General features: G+C 46.2%; 2 protein-coding genes across 6 annotated transcripts in view; one reads left to right on the top strand and one right to left on the bottom strand.

The window, feature by feature from the left end:
• Positions 1–8,143, bottom strand: part of IMPACT (impact RWD domain protein) — a 41,077-nt gene extending 32,934 nt beyond the window's left edge. For 3 of the 5 annotated variants that reach the window (XM_068131185.2, XM_068131186.2, XM_078787064.1), the window contains exons 1-4: positions 7,934–8,118; positions 7,557–7,803; positions 779–898; positions 50–102 (exon numbers count right to left, since the gene is read on the bottom strand). In XM_068131185.2, the coding sequence (XP_067987286.1) occupies positions 50–102; positions 779–898; positions 7,557–7,589 (206 nt within the window). In that variant the 5' untranslated portion in view covers positions 7,590–7,803; positions 7,934–8,118. Of the gene's footprint in view, positions 1–49; positions 103–778; positions 899–7,556; positions 7,804–7,933 lie in introns of all 5 variants that reach the window. The other 2 variants (XM_068131184.2, XM_078787065.1) reach the window with 2 other exon arrangements.
• A 524-nt stretch (positions 8,144–8,667) lies between these two features.
• EXOSC6 (exosome component 6) lies at positions 8,668–10,878 on the top strand. The gene has a single exon (XM_068131187.2). The coding sequence runs from the start codon at positions 8,929–8,931 to the stop codon at positions 10,123–10,125; it is 1,197 nt and encodes a 398-aa protein (XP_067987288.2). The 5' UTR covers positions 8,668–8,928; the 3' UTR covers positions 10,126–10,878.
• Positions 10,879–23,367: the final 12,489 nt, after the last annotated feature.

The raw sequence follows: 23,367 nt of genomic DNA, 5'->3' as shown, positions 1-23,367 counted from the left end.
AACCACCACCACTGATTTAGCTAAGCCCTGTTATGTAAACAAGTCTCACCTGAGCTGGTATAATGGAGGTGCATTGGAAGGGTATTCTGGTGGAAGGGTCATCTGTAGGATAGAAGAGCAGATGATCTAATCATTGTGTTTCCTGCCTGGACTTACAAGGATACACAAGAAACTTGGATGCAGGTGGTGGCCATTTGGCCCATTATGCCTGCACTCTATCAACAACACATCAATTAATTAAATATATCAGCTTATCAACCTGATTTCACTGGGAAGGGTGAGAGTAATATGTAGAGTAGAAGAGTGGAGCATGCATGGGGGAGGGTGGTTGGTGGGGTTGTGGTAGTGTGGGTTGGAGGGGAAGGGGATTGGGGGAGTCCTGTCTGTTTTAGCCTCTTCATACCTTGGCTCGTCAACCCCCGGAATCAATCCAGTCGCTCCATACTGAACTCTCTCCATGGCACCTATTCCGTACGTTTCTTAGACGTGATAACCAAAAATGTAAACGATATTCTTGGTGTGGGCCTCACTAAATTCCTGCACAAAATTTAACTTTAAAAAGTTCAAATTTTGAAAAAACATTCCTCAAAATTTGATATTGGGTCAATCCTGGTGGAACATTTTGCCATCTTTCAACTTTGCTTTAGGTGGAAAGTGTGGGAATTTGTGATGTAGTGACCACTGACCGCTCCAGTTAAGGATTATAAAAGGTAGTGTCGGATCAATGATCAAAGCTGTTGGACAGAGAGGAACACAAAATGTGGAGTGTAGCGTAAACCTGAAGACGAAGGTTGCGCCCATCTGCACAAGATCCATGAAACCAGACGACCCTTTGTTCTGCATCCAGCAAGTGCAATTCCGGTCCGTAGATAGCTGAAAGTGCCTCCAGCTCTTCTGCCTATAAATAAGCAATAATTCACGTGGTAAAATGACAGTTAAAATATTCCAAAACGAAAAAAATCCTGGTGTAATTGATAGTGTTGGACTGGCAGGATGGCCTCGGCCCTAGACCCTGAGATACGCAAACTCGCGCTCTGAGCTGTTTAGCTTGGGTTTGAATTTCAGCCCAGCTATAAACTGTTTCCAATGCAGGGCGACTCATCAATGCGTGTGGTGTCCCTCGGACTGAGGTTGAACCCGTCTGCTGGCAATAGTTGGTTGATGTTAAAGATCCACAGGGTGTCCTTCGTGAAGAGTGGGCGAGTTATACCCGACATCCTGGCAAAAATTCCGAACACTCATATTTAAAAAAAATAATTAAACGGTGTGTTTGTGTTTTTGTTTTTTGTTTGTTTGTGTGTTTTTGTTTTTGAACTCTCCATTCTGCTTCAATAGCGCGAAACTTCTGGAATTTTTAAACGATCTTTAAAATCATCATTTTATTTAAATTTAAGTATACAGACAACATCTCCGGTCCGGTCTGGAGAGGACGCTGGCATTACTTGTTCTCCTTGTTGTTCTTCTCCGACTGGGCCATTGTACATCGTTTGCTTTTCTGGTGGTCGTGGCGGATTTTTGACCGTTGGGTCTGCCCTCTGCTCGGTCCCGGCTCTGCTCCTGGCTTCGCCTGCCCGGCTCCTCCACTGTTTCCTCAGGCCCACTCCCATTGTTTGTGGCCGTTGTTTGCGGCGGTGGCTGTTTGCCGCTGTGGTCTTGATTAGCGGCTGCGGTCGTTTGCCGCTGCGTTTGCCGCTTTGCCTCCTCGACTTTGGCCTCGTACTCGTCCCTTCGCTCCTGCCTGGCATGGCTCTGAGGTACTCCGCCGCAAGGCTTCTTCTGCTCAATACTCACTCCACCCCATCATGCATCTCTGCAATCAAATCCCACGGACTCCTGCGACGACCCAGATACATTCATAGAGGCTCCGGTCGTAAGTTTGTTTACTGACAAACAGGTCACTCCATTCCCGTACTCTGGTCGGCTCAGCGCACTCCCAATCATCGTCCCAGCACACCTGGTCACAGCAACGCACACGATCGCACCTCCTGTCTGCAAACCCTGGCTAAATCACCTGAGTTCATCCCCACCGTACAAAACAACATCAAGCTCACCCTGTTCAATACCCGGTCCCTCAACAACAAAAGCCTCATCCTGAACGACTACATTCTGGATAATAAACTGGACTTTCTCTGTCTCACTGAAACCTGGCAACAACCTCTGGACTACTTCTCACTCAACATCACTACACCCAATGGATATTCTTACATCAATAAACCACGCTCGGAGGGCCGAGGTGGTGGAATTGCCGTAATTCACCGGCAGGACATCAAGACCAGCCTCATCTCCATCTCATCTGCTCCATCATTTGAACACCTGGCTTTGAAACTCTCTGGTCACACACAGTCAGTGATGGCTGTCGTCTACCACCCTCCCAAACCACACCCATCATTCCTGTCTGACTTCTCCTACTTTCTGACCCAGCTATGTTCCCTCTCCCCCTCAATCCTCCTCCTCGGTGATTTCAATATCCACATGGACTCCACTGACTCCACAATAACCACTGACTTCACTGATTTACTCATCTGCTTTAACCTCACTCAACATGTCAACTTTCCTACCCATAACCGTGGTCACATTCTGGACCTTGTCTGCTCTACTGGATTAATTTTGCACCATCTCTCTGGCTCCGACCTCACCCTCTCTGACCACTTAGCCATCACTATGACCATCAACATCCCCACCCCAGCACCAAGGCATTATCGCACTATCAACTTCCGTAAGCTAAACGCTCTTTCACCTACCTCAGTCTCATCCACCCTCTCTGAAAAAATGTCCACTTCTCCCTTCGTTGACCTCCACACCCCTTCTGACCTCACTGACTACTACAACCACACTCTCTCCTCCTGCCTTGACCAGCTTGCGCCTATAAAAACCAAAACAGTTTCTTTCACCCATTCTGCTCCCTGGTTTACCCCTGAACTCCGCCTGATGAAAACTCGTGCTCGCCAACTTGAAAGACCGCAATAAAACAGGTCTCACAATTCACTCCCAAGCCTACAAGGACCACCTACAACACCACAAAGATGCCCTCTCCCACGCCCGCTCCGCCTACTACTCTCAAATTATCCACTCTGGCTCCGGAAACCCAAAAGCACTCTTCTCTACAATAAACAAACTCCTCAGCCCCCTGAACACCACCACCCAGTCATTCACAGTAGACAACTGCATCTCCTTCCTTTCATTCTTCCAATGCAAAATTGACAACATCTACAACAGCTTAACCACCACCGCACCCACTCCCCCTCAAACCACCTGCCCCCCCCTTATCCTGCCAACCCCTGTCTCAATTCTCCCCAGTCTCCCCTACTGACCTCTCTGAGCTCCTCATAGGAATGAAAACTGCCACCTGCACTCTTGACCCCATCCCTCCAGCTTTGTCAAGGCCTCCCTTCCTGCTCTCTCTCCACTTATCACTGCAACAATAAACTCCTCCCTGTCTACAGGCATCGTCCCACCATCCTTCAAAATTGCTGCTGTTACCCCCATTCTGAAAAAACCTGGACTCAACCCTGACACCCTCAATAACTTCAGACCCATCTCCAACCTACCCTTTCTGTCAAAAGTTTTGGAACGCGCTGTAGCCACTCAACTCAAACATCACCTCTCTGCCAATAACCTGTATGAAACATTCCAATCCGGATTCCGCTCCAACCACAGTACTGAAACTGCTCTCCTCAAAATCACCAACGACCTTCTCTTCTCCTCTGACGCTGGCAACCTCAACATTATCATCCTCCTCGACCTCAGCGCCGCCTTTGACACCATCAATCACACCATCCTCCTCACCGGACTTGAAACCACCTTTAACATTACCGGCACTGCCCTCTCTTGGATCAAATCATACCTCTCTGACAGACGCCAGTTCATCTCCATCAATAACTGCAAATCCCCCACTGCTCCCCTCCCCCAAGGTTCAGTTCTTGGCCCCCTCCTCTTCATCCTGTACCTGTCCCCCCTTGGTCACTTAATCCGCCGTCATGGTCTCCAATTCCACTGCTTTGCCGATGACATCCAGCTTTTCATCTCCACCAAGTCCATCTCCACCGCCACCCACTCTATCCTGACAAACTGCATCACTGAAATAAAATCCTGGCTTCAAATCAACTTCCTCAAACTTAACTATGATAAATCTGAAATAATCATCGTTGGCCCAAAAACGCTCACCAAATCCACCCATAACTTTGCCCTCAACATCGACGGTTTCCCAGTATCCACCTCCCCTCACATCCGGAATCTTGGCATTGAAGGAGCGGCGCTCCAACGCGAGTCGAAAGAATTGACGCGACCAAAGACGGAATTCGTCCGAGTTGCTTTATTGAAACAAAACAGCTCAGGTATTCTGACAAAAGCCCGTTTATCGGGCAGCAATATATATACACATTTATGTCGGGAAGTTTGCCCGGCAAAAGCTATACCGGGCATGCCCGGGTGTCAAGGGCGAGCCTTGGAAAGGCGAGTCTGGACCTGCCCGGGCGTGTTTGGCTGCGGCCTGGCAAGTCGAGGCTGGGCGTGCCCGGGCGCTCTGGACGAGCACTGGAAAGGCGAGAGCGGGCATGCCCGGACGCTCTGGGCGAGCCCTGGAAAGGCGATAGCGGGCATGCCCGGACGCTCTGGGCGAGCCCCGGAAAGGCGATAGCGGGCATGCCCGGACGCTCTGGGCGAGCCCTGGAAAGGCGATAGCGGGCATGCCCGGACGCTCTGGGCGAGCCCTGGAAAGGCGAGAGCGGGCATGCCCGGGAAAGACGAGACCGGGCGTGCCCGGGAGGTTCGGGCGTGCCCGGGAACAGTGAGTCCGGGCATGCCCGGGAGAGGCGCGTCTGGCCGTGTTCTGGCCGGTGCAAGGCGATTGTGTGCATCCAGCGGTAACCGCTACAGCATCATCTTTGGCCAAACCCTCTCCTTCGACAAATACACTAAACAGATCACAAAGACAGCCTTCTTTCACCTGAAAAACATCGCCCGTCTCCGTCCATCCCTCTCCTCCACGGCTGCAGAAACCCTCATCCACACCTTCATCACCTCCCGTCTGGACTACTGCAACAGCCTCCTCTATGGTTCACCCTCAATAATCACCAATAAACTCCAATACATTCAGAACTCCGCTGCCCGTCTACTCACCCATTCCCGGACCCGTGACCACATGACCCCCGTCCTTTACAAGCTTCACTGGCTCCCCATCCCCCAGAGAATCCAGTACAAAATCCTCCTCTTGACCTACAAAGCCCTTCATAACCTGGCCCCATCCTACCTGGCTGACCTCCTCTCCAGACACACTCCCACCCGCAACCTCCGCTCTGCTGGTACCAACCTCCTGACCCCCCCCCCCCCATCCGGACCAAATTCAGATCCTGGGGGTACAGGGCCTTCTCCATCGCTGCTCCCATCCTCTGGAACTCACTACCTCACACCATCAGAGACTCCTCCTCACTCACCACATTGAAAACATCACTCAAGACCCACATGTTCAACACTGCATTCAACATTTAACCCACAGCATTTAACCCCTGACTATCTCTTCTCCTTCTCCTTCCTTTCGCTTTGATTATTTACTCATTGATTTTTGTCTTTTTGCACTTGTTTTTTGTACTCTGTCAAAGCACCTTTGGGCTTCTTGAAAAGCGCTATATAAAATAAATGTATTATTATTATTATTATTATTATTATTATACTTAAACACTGTGTGGGGTAACATGTTCTATGAACTCTCCAGTTGTTGTACACCGCTCCTTTCCTATGCCACCTCCAGGCGCTGCATAACGTCATTGCCGGGCACCGGAGGGGGCTTGGCGATGACGCACGCTGAAAGGGAGTACTCAGTTTTCACTCTGGTTGTTTGTTACTTGTTGGAAAAGGTTCCGGCAAGTATGTTGATCTGTTCGTTTGTCTGTCTGTCTGTCTGTCTGTCTGTCTGTCTGTTTGCAGCACTACGTCTACACCGTTGCATGTAGAATCTCCAATCTTTGCATACATATTGGTCTTGCCCTGGAATAGACTGTGCCCAATTGATGACGTCAATGGTCACGTGGTTCGGCCGCCATCTTGGAAAACCGAAAAACTTAGCACCTCTATATCTCCAAAAGTGCTGAACAGAAAAAAATTGAGACATGGCTCATTGTAAAGAACTCTGCATGGGGAATAAAATATGTTAATGATGACATCATCGGTCACGTGGTTTGGCCGCAATATTTTTCCAAAATGGCCAATAAAAAAGTACATTCCGGCAAGTCCTCTGACCGATTTTTCATTTATTTGTTTTCTTGTTTTCTTTCTTTCTTGTTTGTCTGGGCGATATCTCAGCCATCCTTTGAGCTAGGAAGCTGAAATTTTGGCATAATAGTGAGCAAGGGCACCGAAAGGGGCCCGGCGATGACGCACGCTGAAAGGGAGCTACTCAGTTTTCACTCCGGTTGTTTGTTTATTTGTTTTCTTGTTTTCTTTCTTTCTTGTTTGTCCGGGTGATATCTCAGCCATCCTTTGAGCTCGGAAGCTGAAATGTTGGCACAATAGTGAGCAAGTACTTTGTCAAAAAAGGTATTTGTTGTTTTTTGATTAACCAATTAATTGATTCGTTATTTAATTATTAGCGATTAACTAAGTATTTATATATTCCCGGTGTAATTAAGTATTTATATATTTATATATTAAGTATTTTTTTATATTCCCGGTGTGTACCCCGGTTAGAATAGGTACACCGTATCCCTGTGCATCATAAGAGGCGACCAAGGGTTGGCGTCAGGAAGGGCATCCGGCCATAAAAACATTGCCTCAAACAGGGAACCATGATTGTCATGGGACCTGCAAGGCTAACCCCCGCTTCAGCGGGGAAACTGGCCTTAAAACGATCATTCATTCATTCATATTCAATTAAGTATTTATATATTTCCTTTCTCATCTGGGCAATATCTCAGGCACCTTTTGAGGTAGGATTTGGACATGATAATGACCAAGTGATTTGGCTGTCAAGGCTATTTTTGATTTATTGATTAATCAATTAATCGATTAATTATTTATTGATTAATCAATTAATTATTAAATTTTTTATTAATGATTTATTTAATTAAATTTCTAAAAGTTACATCTTCGGATGAAGCACTAGTGGTTTAGTTATGCTTTTAGCCAATTGATTAAGAAAATATTTTATGATCATCTTTTATTGATTTTAATTAAGCAATCAATCAATCAAAATATTGTGCACCTCTCCCTCCAAATACAGTCTCCATGAATTGCACGGTGGTATTGCCGAAGGCGCCCTGGCAATGCCGCGCTGGAGGATATTTAATTATTTGGCATGGGGGCAGTGTACTTTGAATGTATCTGTACTTGTTTTCTTTTTGCTTTTCATCCGAGGGTCTTTTTGACCGTGGATTGTTGTTGTTTTACCACACGTGTTTTTTTAAGCGTGTCAGTGTTTTCAAATTTTCATCCGAGGGTCTTTTTGACCGTGGATTGTTGTTGTTTTACCACACGTGTTTTTTTAAGCGTGTCAGTGTTTTTAAATGATCGGATTTAAAAAAAATAATCGTGTGACTGTTTTATCAAAATGATAATCCACGTACTTGCCTCTCCACGTTCTCATCACGCTCAGCCATTATACTGTATTCTTCTTCACGAAAGTTTCTTCTTCACGCCAAGGCATCGATGACACACTATTTAATCATTACCTAATTAAACTTACTAAACCTCATTCTCTACTTTTGCACCAACTTTAAACACTGTTGCCTCCTTGAAATTTGTAGCAGATGGAGGAGCAACACGCCGCCGATCCGTGGCCACGCCCAACCCGGAAGCTGTCAGCCGTCTTTCCTTCAATAAAAAGAGAATAACAGTGTAAATGTGCATCTAGAATTGCACAATGTTTTGCAAAAATCCTATTTTATTGCAATATTTCGGACGTCACGGCCCGAAGTTCATCTGTACGTGAACACCTTCCTACCTGTGTCGCTCCTTGGGAAAGGTCGGCAACTGTTGACAATCCATTAGGTGTTACAACTTACAACAAAGTGGTTTTACAATCTCTCAGAGTGACATTAAATCACAAAGACTCGACACCTCGCTCACTTGTACAGATGGTGATTCAAAATGTGGGTCTCATGGCCAAAAGACAGATCGTGCGTACGTAATTAATAGACCGCCCTTCAGACATGAAAATGACAGTTTTGTCAGTGTGACGTCGTTGCTCGTAGCCTGAGATGACAATGACAGGCTGTTTTTCGTTTTAATTAAGGTCTTTAAATCTTCTTTTTTTTTCTTTTTTTACCTCGTACTATACAGTTGAATGAACGATGCTTTGTTTACATTAGAATTATGAGGTGAATGAAATATTATTTTGTTTGTATATAATTGACCTCACACAATCCCAATGTCGAGTCTGTCATGTGACAGGGAATCGTTCATTTGATAATTTTATTTTGTTTCACACAAACCTCAATGTAATTTGCGGTGATTTTTGGGGCAGTGTATTGTAAAGCGTCGTTTGATATTTTCGTTCGTTCTTTTTGTAAATAACATTTTAAATCCGGTTTTGTCAACGGTAATATAAAATTGGAGTCATAAAGAAAATTGAATGTGAATAAAATGTCAAGGTGGGTGTTATCTGTGGGGTTAAATGATTTTAATTTTATTCAAATCAGTATCCGTCTGGACGGAACATTTTCTTCAGTTTAAAAAAAATTGTCTTTCATGTGGTTTGATTTGCAGTACAAAACGAAGTCATTAAACGATTTTTTATTTTTCAATCTCCGGCTTTCCCGGAAGCACGGGGTGCTCGTGGTCTCCGGCTGTTCGAGACGCGAGGCCCGAGGTGGGTGTCCCGCGAAGCTTCGACGTCCCCTACAGTAAACGGGGTTTTGCCGCGTTTAACGCGCCTCCATAACCTGGTGCAGCCAGAGGTGTGCTCCCTCTACCCAGCTGTCACTGCCCGTACGCGCCATGCCAGGTGGGGACACGAGGCGGGTACGAGGCCCGGACGAATCGCAATCACCACTGCTGTTCTGCGGCGCTGCCGCTGGGCCCGGACGTGCGGATAGGCCGTTGCTGGACGCGCAAGGAAAGCGCGCCGACGGACGCGGCGCCGACGAACTCCGTCCGCTCTTCTACCGCGCCGGTTTGCTTAACCAGGCCAAGGGCTCGGCGTACGTGGAGATGCAGGGCACCAAAGTGATGTGTGCCGTGTACGGACCCAGAGAGGTACCCAGACGGGAAGACTTTAGCTTCAACGGTCGTCTCGTCTTCGACGTTCATTTTGCTCCGTTTTCCCGCCCGAAGCGCCTCCCGCCGGCTCACGGAGCTCCGGAGGAGCGGGAGCTCTCGTCCGCCATCACCAAGGCCCTGGAGCCCGCGGTCTGTCTCCAGCACTTCCCCAAGGCGCAGGTAGACGTCTTCGCGAGCGTTCTCCAGGACGACGGCTCTGCTGCGGCGGCTGCGATCACGGCTGCGTCTTTGGCTCTGGCTGATGCCGGGGTGCAGATGTACGACCTGGTTCTTGGTTGTGGCCTCAGGTTTTCCACCGGTCGCTGCCTCCTAGACCCCACGGCGGCCGAAGAGTTTCCGGGTTCTTCGGGACCCGCGGCTGGTGTCGCCGGCGGTGAAGGAGCCTTGACGGTGGCTCTGCTTCCCTCGCTCGGGCAGCTTTCGGCCTTGATGGGTTCCGGAGAGTGGTGCGGGGTACAGGAGGTGCGGCAAGCGGTGCAGGCAGCCATGGCGGCTTGTCAGCGGCTCTACCCGGCCGCCCAGCATTGTCTCGCCTGCGCCTTGCGATCCCGTGCGCCTCCGCCGGGGCAGCACGAACGGGCGCAGTCTGGAGCACGACGTACGAAAAGTCAACCCGAGCAGCAGCGGCACGCTGCGGGAAACGAGGACGAAGAGGCCCCGCCTTCCCAAGAACGGGAGAAGCGCACCGAGCACCGACTACCGAAAGCACCACGAGAGGACGACGTGGAGGAGAGTGCGCCCACGGACCCCAAAGAGGCACCGCAGGGCCTGAACCTAGCCGTGTCCCGGCTGATCGTCGAATGCAGGAAGCAGTCGCAATCCAAAGGAGCTTCGGACACACGGCAGCAAATTGAGCCAAAGGAAGCGCAAACCGGAACTCGTATGCAGCAGCAGAAACCACGGAAGCGACGCTAGCACAAGCGCTCTTTATAATATAATGACGATGTAATAACATTTTATCATCTCCTGTGCTCTTCTTATCCCATTTTCTCAGTGTTATTTATCCCTTGCGGGAAAGTCCAATGCCCTCCATTTTTCCCGCTTTCCGCGGTGTTTAACGGATTGCGTCTCCGCTTTGACTTCCTGGACTTGCAACTTCCGTTGTAACTTTTTACTCGTAAATACTGGGTTAGATGTTTCAGGAGTTTGATTGTGTCTCAGGATCTAGACATGTGACCTTGAGGGTTAGGGGAGGTTAAGAGGTCAGGGGTAATGGTTTACCCTGAATCTCCCAATTGGAGTTCAACCTTCGTTGAGTAATGCAAGGTGTGGAAGTTTTAATTTTAACAGTAATTATGGCTGGTTGTGGCCTCTTGATGGTTGGTAGCTGATCTGTCAGTATTTACTAACCTTTTCTTTGGTGTGCAGACCTTTTCCGAACCTCCGCAAGGTTTGCATGTCGCCACGTATTTCCATCATCGTGACGTACAGCTGCTCGGTGCAGACGGAGGTCCCTTGTGTTCGCTCATTTGTTTGGGCCATTTTTATTTTGTCTTTGTAAATGTGACTCCTTGTACGACACTTGAATGCTGCAAGATGGGTCCGTCGATTTGGGTTGGGGTAACTCTTCCTCCCGCCCCCCTTGCCCCTTGTTGACCACAGGTTACGAGACACTAATCAAAGTAATACGTCTTGCTTATGACTATTAAATAATTGATTCTCCCAGAATTTGTGTATTTTTACCTCTGCCACCGAAGGTGGATGGAGGTTGTTTTCATCCCTGTCTGTCTGTTTGTTTGCCTGTCCGTTTGTGAACAAGTTATCTCAGAAAGTTGTGGATGGATTCGGACGAAATTTGGCAGACATGTAGTGTTTGTAACAAGAAAGAAAGAACCACCTTTAGAGGCCATTTTCCCCCTCAGACAGGTGTTGGCCTTTTTTTCAGGCACCGTGGTCCCCTTTTTAAGCAATGTTTTGCGGCCGGATGCCCTTCCTGCCGCCAACCCTTTTGGTCGCCTCTTGCGACACGCAGGGAATTATCAGTGAACTGGTACTCAATTTGCCGACTTCGGAGGGATGACAGGCTTAGTCAACCCCCCTGGCGTTAATTCAGTGATCGACCGGGATTCGAACCCAGGATTCTAGGATGCCAAGCCGGCACCCTAACCGCTAAGCCAACACCAGGCTCTTGTTACCCACCTGAATCCACTAGTGCAATGGTTCCCAACCTGTGGTACGCGAGGGCCTTCCAGGTGGTTCGAGACTCGACCTTTAAAAAAAATGATTTGGCCTGATAATTTTTTTATTTCTGATTTTCTGATTATATTTCATGATTTCCCATGTGCTGTGAGCAAAGTTATGCCCCGCATCGACCAGCTGGTGGAGAAGAAACAGATGCAGCCCTCGCATTAAATTGAAATAAGCCTGATATCTTATGGAATTGAGTTTTTCTGGAACCAGGTGGTACGCGGATTGAGTTTTTCTGGAACGAGGTGGTATGCGGCGACGGTACGGGACCTCCAAGTGGTACTCGATCAGAAAACGGTTGGGAATCGATGCACTAGTGAAAAGGTTAAATGTCTCCATCGCGATAATCTTCAAAAATCGATTTGACATTTTGGGGCATTGTAAAGTTTGAGTATGAACAGCTACCACTTAAGTGTATACACACACACATCTCGTTTTTTCATTTCTGTTCCTCACAATTCTATCTCTCTTTTATTCACAGACACACACACACTCACACACACACACACACACACACACACACACACACACACACACACACACACACACACACACATACAGTGCCTATATAAAGTCTACACTCCCTTTGAAAATTTTTCACCTTTTGTTACCTTATAGCCTGGAATTAAATTGCATCAAATCAAGCTTTTCCCACCTTTATTTACCCATTGTAACCCCCAACTTCCAAGTGAAACACAAATTCTACAAATTTCAGAAAATTGATTAAAAATACAAAACAAGAACATCTTGATTGGATAAGCTCACTCATCTTTATTGATGATGTAACTAATGATGGCATCAGCAGAATTAATTAAGAAGTGCACAGACCATTTTATCTGCCTAGGTACAAGAAAATGCTTCCAGACCCATTGGGTGGCGCTTCACCATGCAGCCAGACAATGACCCAAAACAACCAAGTACAAACAGGCAAAAGCAATGAAAAAATGGGGAAGGTTGTAGACTGGCCAAGTCAATCTGATTTAAATCCAATGAAGCATGCATTTAACTTGTTGAAGAGCAGACGAAATTCAGAAACCCCCAAAACAAACCAATTAAAAATGGCTGCAGTAAAGCCTTGGCAAAGCATCTCAAAGGAAAATACCAAGAGTGTATGTAACAAGGCCGAAATGATTACATTTTGGTGAATATTTGGATTCGGCTCCTAGAATTTTTAAGTGATTCTTCATCATTGGGAGATAGGGGCAAAAACGATACATAGCAGGATATCTCAAAAAGTTATGGACTCATTTGGAGGAAACTTGGTGGACCTGTTTGGGTGTCTGACAAGGACGATTGGATTTTGGTGAAGATCTGAATATGGATTTGGATACGAGAATTTGCCTGTTTGTCTTTTCGCGGACAATTCTTGCTTCATTTTTCTGCCCTTTTTTTGGGAAGCATGGTGTTGTCTTTGCGGTTAAGGTGGTTGACTTAAGATCTTAGGGTCCTGAGCTCAAATCCTTGTCGTGCCATTAAAGCAACACCAGGTGGGTGGGTTGACTCAGCTTGTCATCCATGTGAGTTCGGAAAAATGGGCACAAGCTTACTGGGGTAATAACCTGTTCGAGTGACGACCGACCCATCCAAGATTGTGCACCGAGCGAAGGAAATTTGCATCAGCGGCCTGGAATTAGCGGCCCTGTGTGTCTGAAGACACCAAGTAGTGGTTCTTCTTCTTTTTTGATGCAAATTATGGAATCCACAGTTTATTTTGAGTCACCATCTCTTGCCTTTATGGGACAGAAATTCGTTGTCAATCAAGTCTTATGCCTATTATGGGCAATCGTTGGCCTTATAAAAGGCAAGATAATATGGCTGTCTCAAATTTCTGGCAAATTCACTTAGTTTTTCTGAAATCATGATGTTTTTTTATACAAGGATGAAAAGAAGAAAAACAAGTACAGATATATTCAAAGTACACCGCCCTCATGCCAAATAATTAAATATCCTACAGCGCGGCATTAGGCGCCCCGGCAATACCGCAGTGCAGCTCAATCAATTGGCTAATAGCATAACTAAACCACTAGTGCTTCATCCGAAGATGTATCTTATAAAAATTTAATTAAATAAGCAATTAATAAAAAAATAAAATAATTAATTGATTAATCAATAAATTAATCGATGAAATGATTACTCAATAAATCAAAAATATCCTTGATAGCCACATCACTTGGTCACTGTCCTGTCCAAATATTAGCTTCCGAGCTCAAAAGGTGCCTGAGATATTGCCCAGATGAGAAAGAAAATAAATAAATGATTAATAATGAAAATAAATAAATAATCATTAAAAAAATTAAATAGTTAATCAATTGGCTCATAGAATACATAAACCACCACCATTTCATCCGAATCTAACTTTAAAATAATTAATTAATTCAATCATTCATCAAATAATCGATTAACTAATTAATCAATAAATCAAAAATACCCTTTACAGCCAAATCACTTGGTCATTGTCATGTCCAAATATCAGCTTCCGAACTCAAAAGGTGCCTGAGATATTGCCCAGATGAGAAATAAAATAAAGAAATAATTAATAATGAAAATAAATAAATAATAATCATGAAAAATGAAATACTTAATCAATTCGCTAATAGAACACATAAACCACCACCATTTCATCCGAATCTGTAACTTTAAATAATTAATTAATTAAGTCATTCATGAAATAATTAATGGATTAACTAATTAATAAATCAAAAATACCCTTTACAGCCAAATCACTTGGTTATTGGCATGTCCAAATATCATCTTCCTAACTCAAAAGGTGCCTGAGATAATTGCTAGAAGAGAAAGGAAATAAATAAGTACTTAATTAATAGCTAATAACTAAATAATTAATTAATTGATTAAACAAAAAATAAAGTTTTTGACAAAGGACTTGCTCACTATTGTGCCGAAATTTCAGCTTTCGAGCTCAAAGGATGGCTGAGATATGTCCCGGACAATCAAACAAACAAAACAACCAGAGTGAAAACTGAGTACTCCCTTTCAGTGTGCGTCATTGCCGAGCCCCCTTCGGTGCCCGGCAATGACGTCATGCAGCGCCTGGAGATGGCATAGGAAAGGAGCGGTGTACAAAAATACCCTTTACAGACAAATCACTTGGTCATTGTCATGTCGAAATATCATCTTCCTAACTCAAAAGGTGCCTGAGATAATGGCTAGAAGAGAAAGGAAATAAATAAATACTTAATTAATCGCTAATAACTAATCAAACAATTGATTAAACAAAAAATACCGTTTTTGACAAAGGACTTGCTCACTACTGTGCCGAAATTTCAGTTTCGTAGCTCAAAGGATGGCTGAGATATCACCTGGACAAACAAGAAAACAACCAGAGTGAGAACTGAGTACTCCCTTTCAGCGTGCGTCATTGCCGAGCCCCCTTCGGTGCCCGGCAATGACGTCATGCAGCGCCTGGAGATGGCATAGGAAAGGAGCGGTGTACAACAAACAATCGGATATGTTAATTGGATTGTCCGGATAACTTTGAAGCTCGAGGTACGTGCACTCACCTGTGAACTGTCTCGTCTGGCTTTGAATCCCAATACAGCGATAAACCATCACCCTGGTGTTCCGCAGGCCCGAGGATTCGACACGTGCACCGTCCATCAGAGGGACACGAAGCCGGAGGACCCGTCTACCGGTTGTCGGTGGTCGCTAAACACCCACGGTGTCTTTGGTGAAGAGTGGGCGAGTTATCGCCGGCACCCTGGCTAAACCCTAAATTCCTGCCGGTCGGTTCCAGAAAGACCTGTCAGAAGCATTCCCGACTTCCCATCATTCCAGCTACTCCCAAAGAAGGTGGAAATATTTATTGGTGCATCGTGGAACTGTTCGTTTGGTTTTTCCTTTGTCACTTTTGTCTATCATTTTTGAAAGGAATTGTTCCGAATCATTTGTACAGTGGAGTCGTGCATTGCACAGGAAAGGAGCTAGGCCGGAAGGGGGTTGTATAGATTTTTCTCTTTGTACTTTCGAACCAAATTTGTTGGGAGTGAAGCATTTTTCCATTACCCATGCCCGATCATATGGATGTGTGTGATAGCACATGATTAGTAATAAACAGACTTCCCAACACAGGTGTTTTGTTACACGTTCAGCGGGGCATGGACACTTGGAATTCGGTAACCTGTGTTTGTGTTGCAACCTTGACGTGAGATGAACTCGATCCATGTTGTCTGCTGTGCTTGGGAATGTTGGGTATGTGACCCCCATAAACCTCACCATTACCGGCTTTGCAAATATAGATGACACCAATACCCTGGACGCCCACCTAAAGGTCATTCGACAAGTTCGGAACCGATTATGCTGGTCTGCAGCAACTCACTGAATCGACCTTTAAACCCAGAAGAGTCTTCCAGCTGTTAGGATTAATTTGCCCATGGAGATTCCCATGTCAATATCTGTTCGGTAATGTGTGCACGATGTATTTACAGCTGTTGTCCCTGGGGGCTGAATGGGGTAGAAGAAGAGAATGAATGGAAAATGTAATCGTTGGAATGATGCACAGGTAAAAGTGTCGCTTCGTCTTGCATCGTCAAACCTTAAACAACAAACATTCAATTATTTGTATGTTTAATTACTGATTTAATTGGCCAAAGACATTTAATGCAGACCATTTCCAAATTCCTGCTCTAAAATGTAATGTATATCAGGGTTTGAGGGTTTGGTGGTCTTAAGGGATCAAAACGGTCTTTTGGTTCGAGATTTTCTTTGAAGGTCTAAGGGCGTGTCAGCATTCTAAAGAGTGTTGCGGATTCGTCACTTCCGTTGTTGTGGTTTTCATCCACTGTAAACATTTTTGATTCCATGTACTATTATTGTTGTCGTTAGAGGGAAATAGATATTACTATTTTCAAAAGTTAAAAAGTTAATGTTTTAAATGAAACCGGAACCGGACGACGACGAAGAGGAAGAGAAGGCGGAGCGAGTGAGTCGGACAAGAAGCCTAGCTGCTTCGAGGTCTGGAGCGAACGATTGGCGAACGAGGGTCACGAGTGAACTTTGGGTTTCCCGGGAAAGGGATTCCTGCGACAAAGATGTCATCGCTGTGACAGATAAACCTGCGTGACAGGTTTTGTGGTTGATTCCGGAGAGAATCATCAGTGCCGTTACGCCACGAGAACGGGCCGTCGGCCATTTTTACCTCGCGCAGGATTTGCGCATCGCTCAAGGTTTTTTCACTTCACTTCAACCATTTTAACCACATTCAGACGTTAATCTGGTGTGCGTGTGTAACGTGGCGAGGGTTCGTTTATTCGCAGCTGGCGAGGGTTGGCTGGCGAGGGTTCGTTTATTCACAGCTCTCCATGCTCTCCATCGAAATCGAAGTTAAGTCATTGTTCCCATTTGTATTTTCGTTATAACTATTTATTTTATGGTGTATTGTACGTATATGGTGTCCCGACGAAGATTTTCGGTGCAAATCTTTCATACCTGAATTGAAAATCGTGTTAATTCGTGTCGTGTCTTGAGGCCTTGTACAGTGTATACTGTACAACCTTGAGGCTTTGTTTTTCTCTCAGCGGTCTGTCGTTTTGTGATCCAATAACTTTCGTTCTCTGTTTTCCCAGTCTTTTCACCCCATAGCCTACTTCCTTTTGTAAATCTCAACTCATAAAAAAAAAAAAAAAAAATTACCTTCTCTGTTCTCATTCGTTTATTCATTCTTATTCGTTCGTTCGTTCTTCGACCACGTGTTTCTCCCCCATTTCCCCAGATAGATTGTCAAATTTCAACTCGTTATTTTATCGTCCATGCGTTATTGTTTGATTATAGTTAGTTTTGGTTTGAATTTCCTGTAACTCGTAATTAATTAATCGTGTTCTGCTCCTCGTGTGCGGCCTTGTAGTTGTACCCCCGTCAGTGTTTGTTAACTTGAGTGTTTTGCTTGGCTCTTAGTTTTTTCCCTTCTACCCCGAACATAATACTCTGTCTAATGTTCTAAATCCCCACCTCCCCCCCCCCCCCCAAAAAAAAAAACAACAACCAAAAACATTTATTTTCCTTTCTCCACGTGTACTGTTGTCTCATCCTGTATTTTCTGTCCAGGTGTGCTGTTCGCCCCGCCCCCATTATCTCCTTGCCATCCACCGTTTGCCCTGTTCACGTGACTCGTGGTGGTCCCTCTCGGCTCTCCCCCATTGGTATTTTGTGCATATAAGATTGTTCACGGTTCTGTTTAAATATTATTTAAATATGTTTAACCTTTCCCCTTCAGTGTTTTATTCAGTGGTATATTACAACACGCTGTTTTTCTTCCTATTTAAAAGGCTTTTCTCAATTTCCTCTCCAACTAATTCCACTTCAAAAAAAAAGAAATTCAATCTCTTATACGTCTCCCTCACTACATGGTCTAAATTCACATTCATTCCATCCCTCCTCCATCGTTCTGAATCGGATTGCTAACTTGAAAATCACAACAAACCCAATTTGTTATCAATGTTCGTCTTTCATTAATCATCCACTTTCTAAACTCCCCTCTTGCCCCTCCCATCCAAATCCCCCCCCTTGCACCTACACTCCTAAACTCCCCCCTTGCCCCTCCACTCTTAAACTCCCCCCTTGCCCCTCCACTCCTGAACTCCCCCCTTGCCCTTCCCCTCGTAACCTCCCCCCTTGCCCCTCCCCTCCAAATCCCCCCCCTTGCCCCTCCACTCCTGAACTCCCCCCTCCCCCCTCCTCCTCAAAGCTGCCTCCTCCCCACTTCGTCTCCCTTCTATCTCATACCTCCACCCCCCCCCAACCTTCTACTTTCCTCTGCCCCCCCCTCAAACAACCCCTCACCATGCCTCATCCCTTCACCATCAAACCTTTCATCCTCCTCATCCTTCCCTTTCTTGGAACTCTTCTGCAATCTCTGACACACTATCAACTGCTCTCCCTACCTCCCCCTCTCATCCTTCATCTTACCCTACTCCTCTCCTCCCCTCCCCTGTCCTGTACCCGATGCTCCCCCTCTCTCTTCATTAACGGTATGGACCTCAAACATCCGGGGCCTTCGCTCAAACCTGACTGATCTCTCCATACAGGCTGCTTCTGACAATCCAGACTTGATCTGCTTAACAGAGACTTTCCTCCTTCAAGATGTCTCTGATTCCTTAATATCTCTTCCTGGTTACTCCCTCCTCCGGTATGATAGACCTGAGCCTCGGCCTGGTGGTGGGGTGGCTATCTTTATCAAAAACTCTCTTCCTCACTCTCCTTGCACTGCCCTCTCTCCTCCTCACCCCCAGGAGTACCTCTGGCTACGGCTTCCTCTCCGCTCCCACCTTTTGTTCAAATGTGTTCTGTACCGTCCCCCAAACAGTGATGACTCCATCTACATTTCACTGTCTGACAACATGGACCAACTTCTATCCACTCATCCCAACTCTCTCTTCCTCATATGTGGTGACTTCAACTGTCATCATGCCACCTGGTTGGGTGTGGGTTCCTCTCAAACCAGTCATGGCACCTCAGCAAAGGACTTCTGTGACTCACTGGGATTGACACAATCTGTCAATTTCCCGACCCGGATCTCAGCCAATGGAGTATCTTCTCTTCTAGACTTGGTTATGACAAACTTCCCTGCTAATGTCTGCTGCTCTTCTTCTGCTCCAATCGGTTCTTCTGATCATGTGCTTGTCAAAGTGGACATCTCTCTGGCCATTCTCAGAGAGCCTCCTCAGCGTCGACGAGTCTGGCATTTCACTCAGGCCGACTGGGACGGTCTTCAAGCAGCCATCAATCGTCTGGATTGGTCTCCCATCTCCACTGCCTCTGACATCAATTCTTCCTGGGAATTCTTCCAAAGCAAACTGATCTCTCTCATGCACAGATTTATCCCATCTCGCCTTCAGTTGTCTTACCCTTCCTCCCGTCCATGGTACACTGAATCTTGTGGTGAGGCAGTTGCCCTGAAACAACTTGCCTTTGCCTCTTGGAAGGCTAATCCAACTGAAGGCAATCTCAGTTCCTTCCACCAAGCTCGGAACAAGTGTGTGTCGACCCTCAGGAGTGCCAGGAAGCACTATCTCTCCTCACTCAAGAATGAACTCTCAAACCTGTCTCCTTCCTCCAAATCCTGGTGGCGTCTGGTCAAATCCGTTTCTGGTGTTTGTTCCCCCTCCATCCCCTCCCTTACCTCAAATGGCCACACAGTTGACATCGCACGTGACAAAGCCGAATGCCTCAACTCTGTGTTTGCCTAAAAATCCTTAGTCCCAAACCCATCTCTCTCTGTTCCCACCTTTCCCAGTCGAACCCAACTGCTCCTGGACTCTGTGTCCTCTCCTGACAAGGTGGAGGAGTTTTTGTCAATCCTCGACTCTGATTCTGCAACTGGACCAGACGGCATCAGCCCACGGGTCCTAAAATCCTGCTCTGCCGCTCTATCTCACCCCCTCTCTGTTCTTTTCACCCTATCTTTTGCTCAAGGTCGTCTGCCAGCATCCTGGAAATCAGCAAACATTACCGCTTTACACAAAAAAGGTGCAAAAACAGATCCTTGCAACTACAGACCAATCAGCCTGCTCCCAATTATCAGCAAAGTCATGGAATCCATCATTGCTTCGGATATGAAATCTTTCCTCTGCTCCAGTGGCTTGATCTCTGATCATCAATTTGGTTTCAGACCAGGTCACTCTACTCTGGACATGCTGCTTCTGCTGTCTCAACAATGGATGGAGGTCCTCAATGCCAAACAGGAAATCAGAGCTGTCTCCCTTGACATATCACGTGCCTTCGATACGGTCTGGCACCCAGCTCTGCTCACCAAACTCTCCTCCTATGGTATCCATGGAAATCTCCATGCATGGCTTGCGGACTTCCTCTCTGGTCGTAGTCAACGTGTGGCCCTGAATGGATTTCTCTCATCTCCCCTTCCTGTTCAGGCTGGAGTTCCCCAAGGCAGTGTGCTGGGCCCTGTGCTTTTCCTGGTCTTTATCAAAGATCTCTCCGACTCTCTGGAAAATCCTCTCTATCTCTTTGCTGATGACTCCACTCTCTGCCGCTCCATTCCTCTTCCCTCAGATCGGCAGTCTGCAGCCTCCTCACTCTCTGAAGACCTGGACAAAGTCACAGACTGGTCAAACAAGTGGAACATGTCTTTCAATCCTGACAAATCTCACACTCTTACTATGTCTCTCTGAAAAGATCGACTGGACAACCCTCCCATCTACTTTCTCAACAATCCTCTCCAAGAAGTTCTGCCGCTCAAGCTTTTGGGTCTCACTATCTGCCATGATCTTTCTTGGGAAAACCACATTTCCAAGCTGGCCTCCAAAGCCAGTCGCCGACTGGGCATCCTCCATCGTGCGAAGTCCTTCCCAGGCACACCTGAGCTCCTCACCACATACAAGGCTTTCATCCGCAGCTCAATGGAATACTGTTCTCCCCTGTGGGCTGGTGCTCCTGCCTCACACCTGGCTCGGCTGCACGCTGTTGAATCCAAAGCTTTCAGAATCATTGGAATCTCCCGCGATGAAGCTATCCCTGAGGGCCTTTCACTCACTCACCGCAGGCAGGTAGGTGGTCTTTCTGTCTTCTACCGACTCCTCTCCGGCCTTGCTCCCCCAGCTCTCTCTGTGCTCTGTCCCCCAAATATTCCTACAGGTCGCACAAGATCTGCCAGCAACCCTCTGATGGTTAAACTGCCGAAATCTCGGCTCTCTGCTCACCTTCACTCTTTCATCCCTCTTTTCTCCCGCCTCTGGAACAAACTCCCACACTCCCTTCAATCCCACTCCTCCCTCCAGGTCTTTAAAACAGCTGTTCACCACCATCTCTTATCTTCCCCCATCCAAAACCTTGATCTTTCCTACCCCCACTAATTCACCCCAGATCCACCTTGTTTGAAATTCCAACTTCTTTCCTGGAAGTCCTGGCAGTGTCCATATGTTTTATACCTCTCCCACCACCCCCCCCCCCCTTCCCATGCCTCCCCCCCAAAGCCCTCTCCCTCCCACAGATCTCTTGATGTCTCCATGTCTCTCGGTCCCTGCTCTCAAATGTTGTGTTTGTGTCCTTCCCCCTCTCTCCCCATCTTGTCTACCGCTCCCGATGTTATTTGTTTTATGTGTCTGTTTGTCTTTCTGTGTGATTAATGTTCGCTCTTTCACGAGCCTCGATCTTGTATACAAAAAAAAAAACAAAAAAAAACCTGGCTTTTGAGTGGGAAATCTGTGGTTCGCCGATTTGGAGCTGTGGAACGTCCATACCCGAGGGTGTGATTTCCCAGTCGCCTTGAGGGCACCTTTGCGCAGCTTTGGCGGCTGGACTGTGACTGTCATCCGAACGGGATTCTGGTCTCGATTGGACATCGTTCTGACGATCACTGGAGGGGATCGACTTTGGCTTGATGCCAGAATAGAGACATTGGGGAATGTTCTTGTTTTCGCTCACTTGGAGCACAGTGAGTTATATTGTACGAACCTGATGGTACCATCATAGGAAATATATATTGGTTGTACAATTGATTGCTATTGTTGTTGTACTGTTATTCTTGTGTGATCTTAATACAATACTTGTTTGTTGGTAACAATTGGTGTGGTTTCACCATTGATCTTTGACATACAGAATAACACAGCTTTCTGCCATGACTCCTCTCGGGGCTCGGAGGTACACCATGACCGGGGTTTGGGGAGGAGCACGTAACAGAAGTCAAAAGGTACATTCCAAAAGTACATAATTAATAGACATACATGAAGTCAGGATGCAAACGACGTTCAATCGATGTAATTACCCTGCGCTCGCGAAGCAAAAGGCAGGGTTAAGCATTCGGGTGCGTACGTGTCTGCATTTTTAAAATTCATTTTCTCGGCAACCGTTGGTCTGATTGACACGAAATTTTGCCATAGGAGCGCCTCCTCCTGTAGAATCTTTAATTCATAATTATTACGTCATATGTCACGTGGTATGGACGCCATCTTGGAAAAACGTTTCGCCTCTATATCTCCCAAACCACTCAATGGAAAAAATGTGAAACATGGCTCATTGTTAAATACTCCCCATGGGGAATAAGATATGTTGAAGATGATGTCATCGGTGCCTTCATTATGACGTCATAATTCGACAAGTACAATGCTTGATCTGATTCGTACGAAAAAAAAATTCCTCTGCACCTGTAAGTCCGATAAACACAAAAATTTCAGAATATTAGCGGCTACTCCTGTATAATTGTTTTTATGCTAATTATGACGTAATAGGTCACGTGGCACAGGCTCAATCTTGGAAAAATCGAAAAATGCTGCACCTCTATATCTCCAAAACCGCTCTATGGAAAAAAATTGAAACGTGGCTCATTGTAAATAACTCCATATGGGGAATAGGTGTTGTTAATGATGACGTCATTGGTGCCATAATTATGACGTCATAATTACAGGGACAATGCTTAGTCTGATCAGTTTGAAATTTATTGAGCGTGATCTACGCAACAATTATATTAGAGAATATAAATTTATGATGTCATTGCTCACGTGGTCTGGCAACCATATTGGATCAAAGAAAAAAAAAACCTTCAAAAACAGAAGAGTTGGCTCGCAACAAGTTGACTGCGCAGGGAAAGTATTCTATGAATACCATCGAGTTAATAGACATGTAGTTAAACGGCTTCATGGATTGACCTGGGTTTTTTGTTTACACACATACACATACACACACACACACACACACACACACACACACACACACACACACACATATATATATATGGGATCCCAGCCTGGTTTTTTGGCGGTCACGGTCCTCCCTTGGGATCCCAGCCTGGTTTTTTGGCGGTAACGGTGCTCCCTTGGGATCCCAGCCTGGTTTTTTGGTAGTCACGGTGCTCCCTTGGGATCCCAGCCTGGTTTTTGGCGGTAACGGTGCTCCCTTGGGATCCCAGCCTGGTTTTTTGGCGGTCACGGTGCTCCCTTGGGATCCCAGCCTGGTTTTTTGGCGGCCACGGTGCTCCCTTGGGATCCCAGCCTGGTTTTTTGGTGGTCA

This window comes from Myxine glutinosa, chromosome 11, assembly GCF_964187855.1.
Source record: "Myxine glutinosa chromosome 11, kmMyxGlut1.1, whole genome shotgun sequence".
Taxonomy (NCBI): Eukaryota; Metazoa; Chordata; class Myxini; order Myxiniformes; family Myxinidae; genus Myxine; species Myxine glutinosa.
This window is presented reverse-complemented; position numbering and strand designations above follow the sequence as displayed.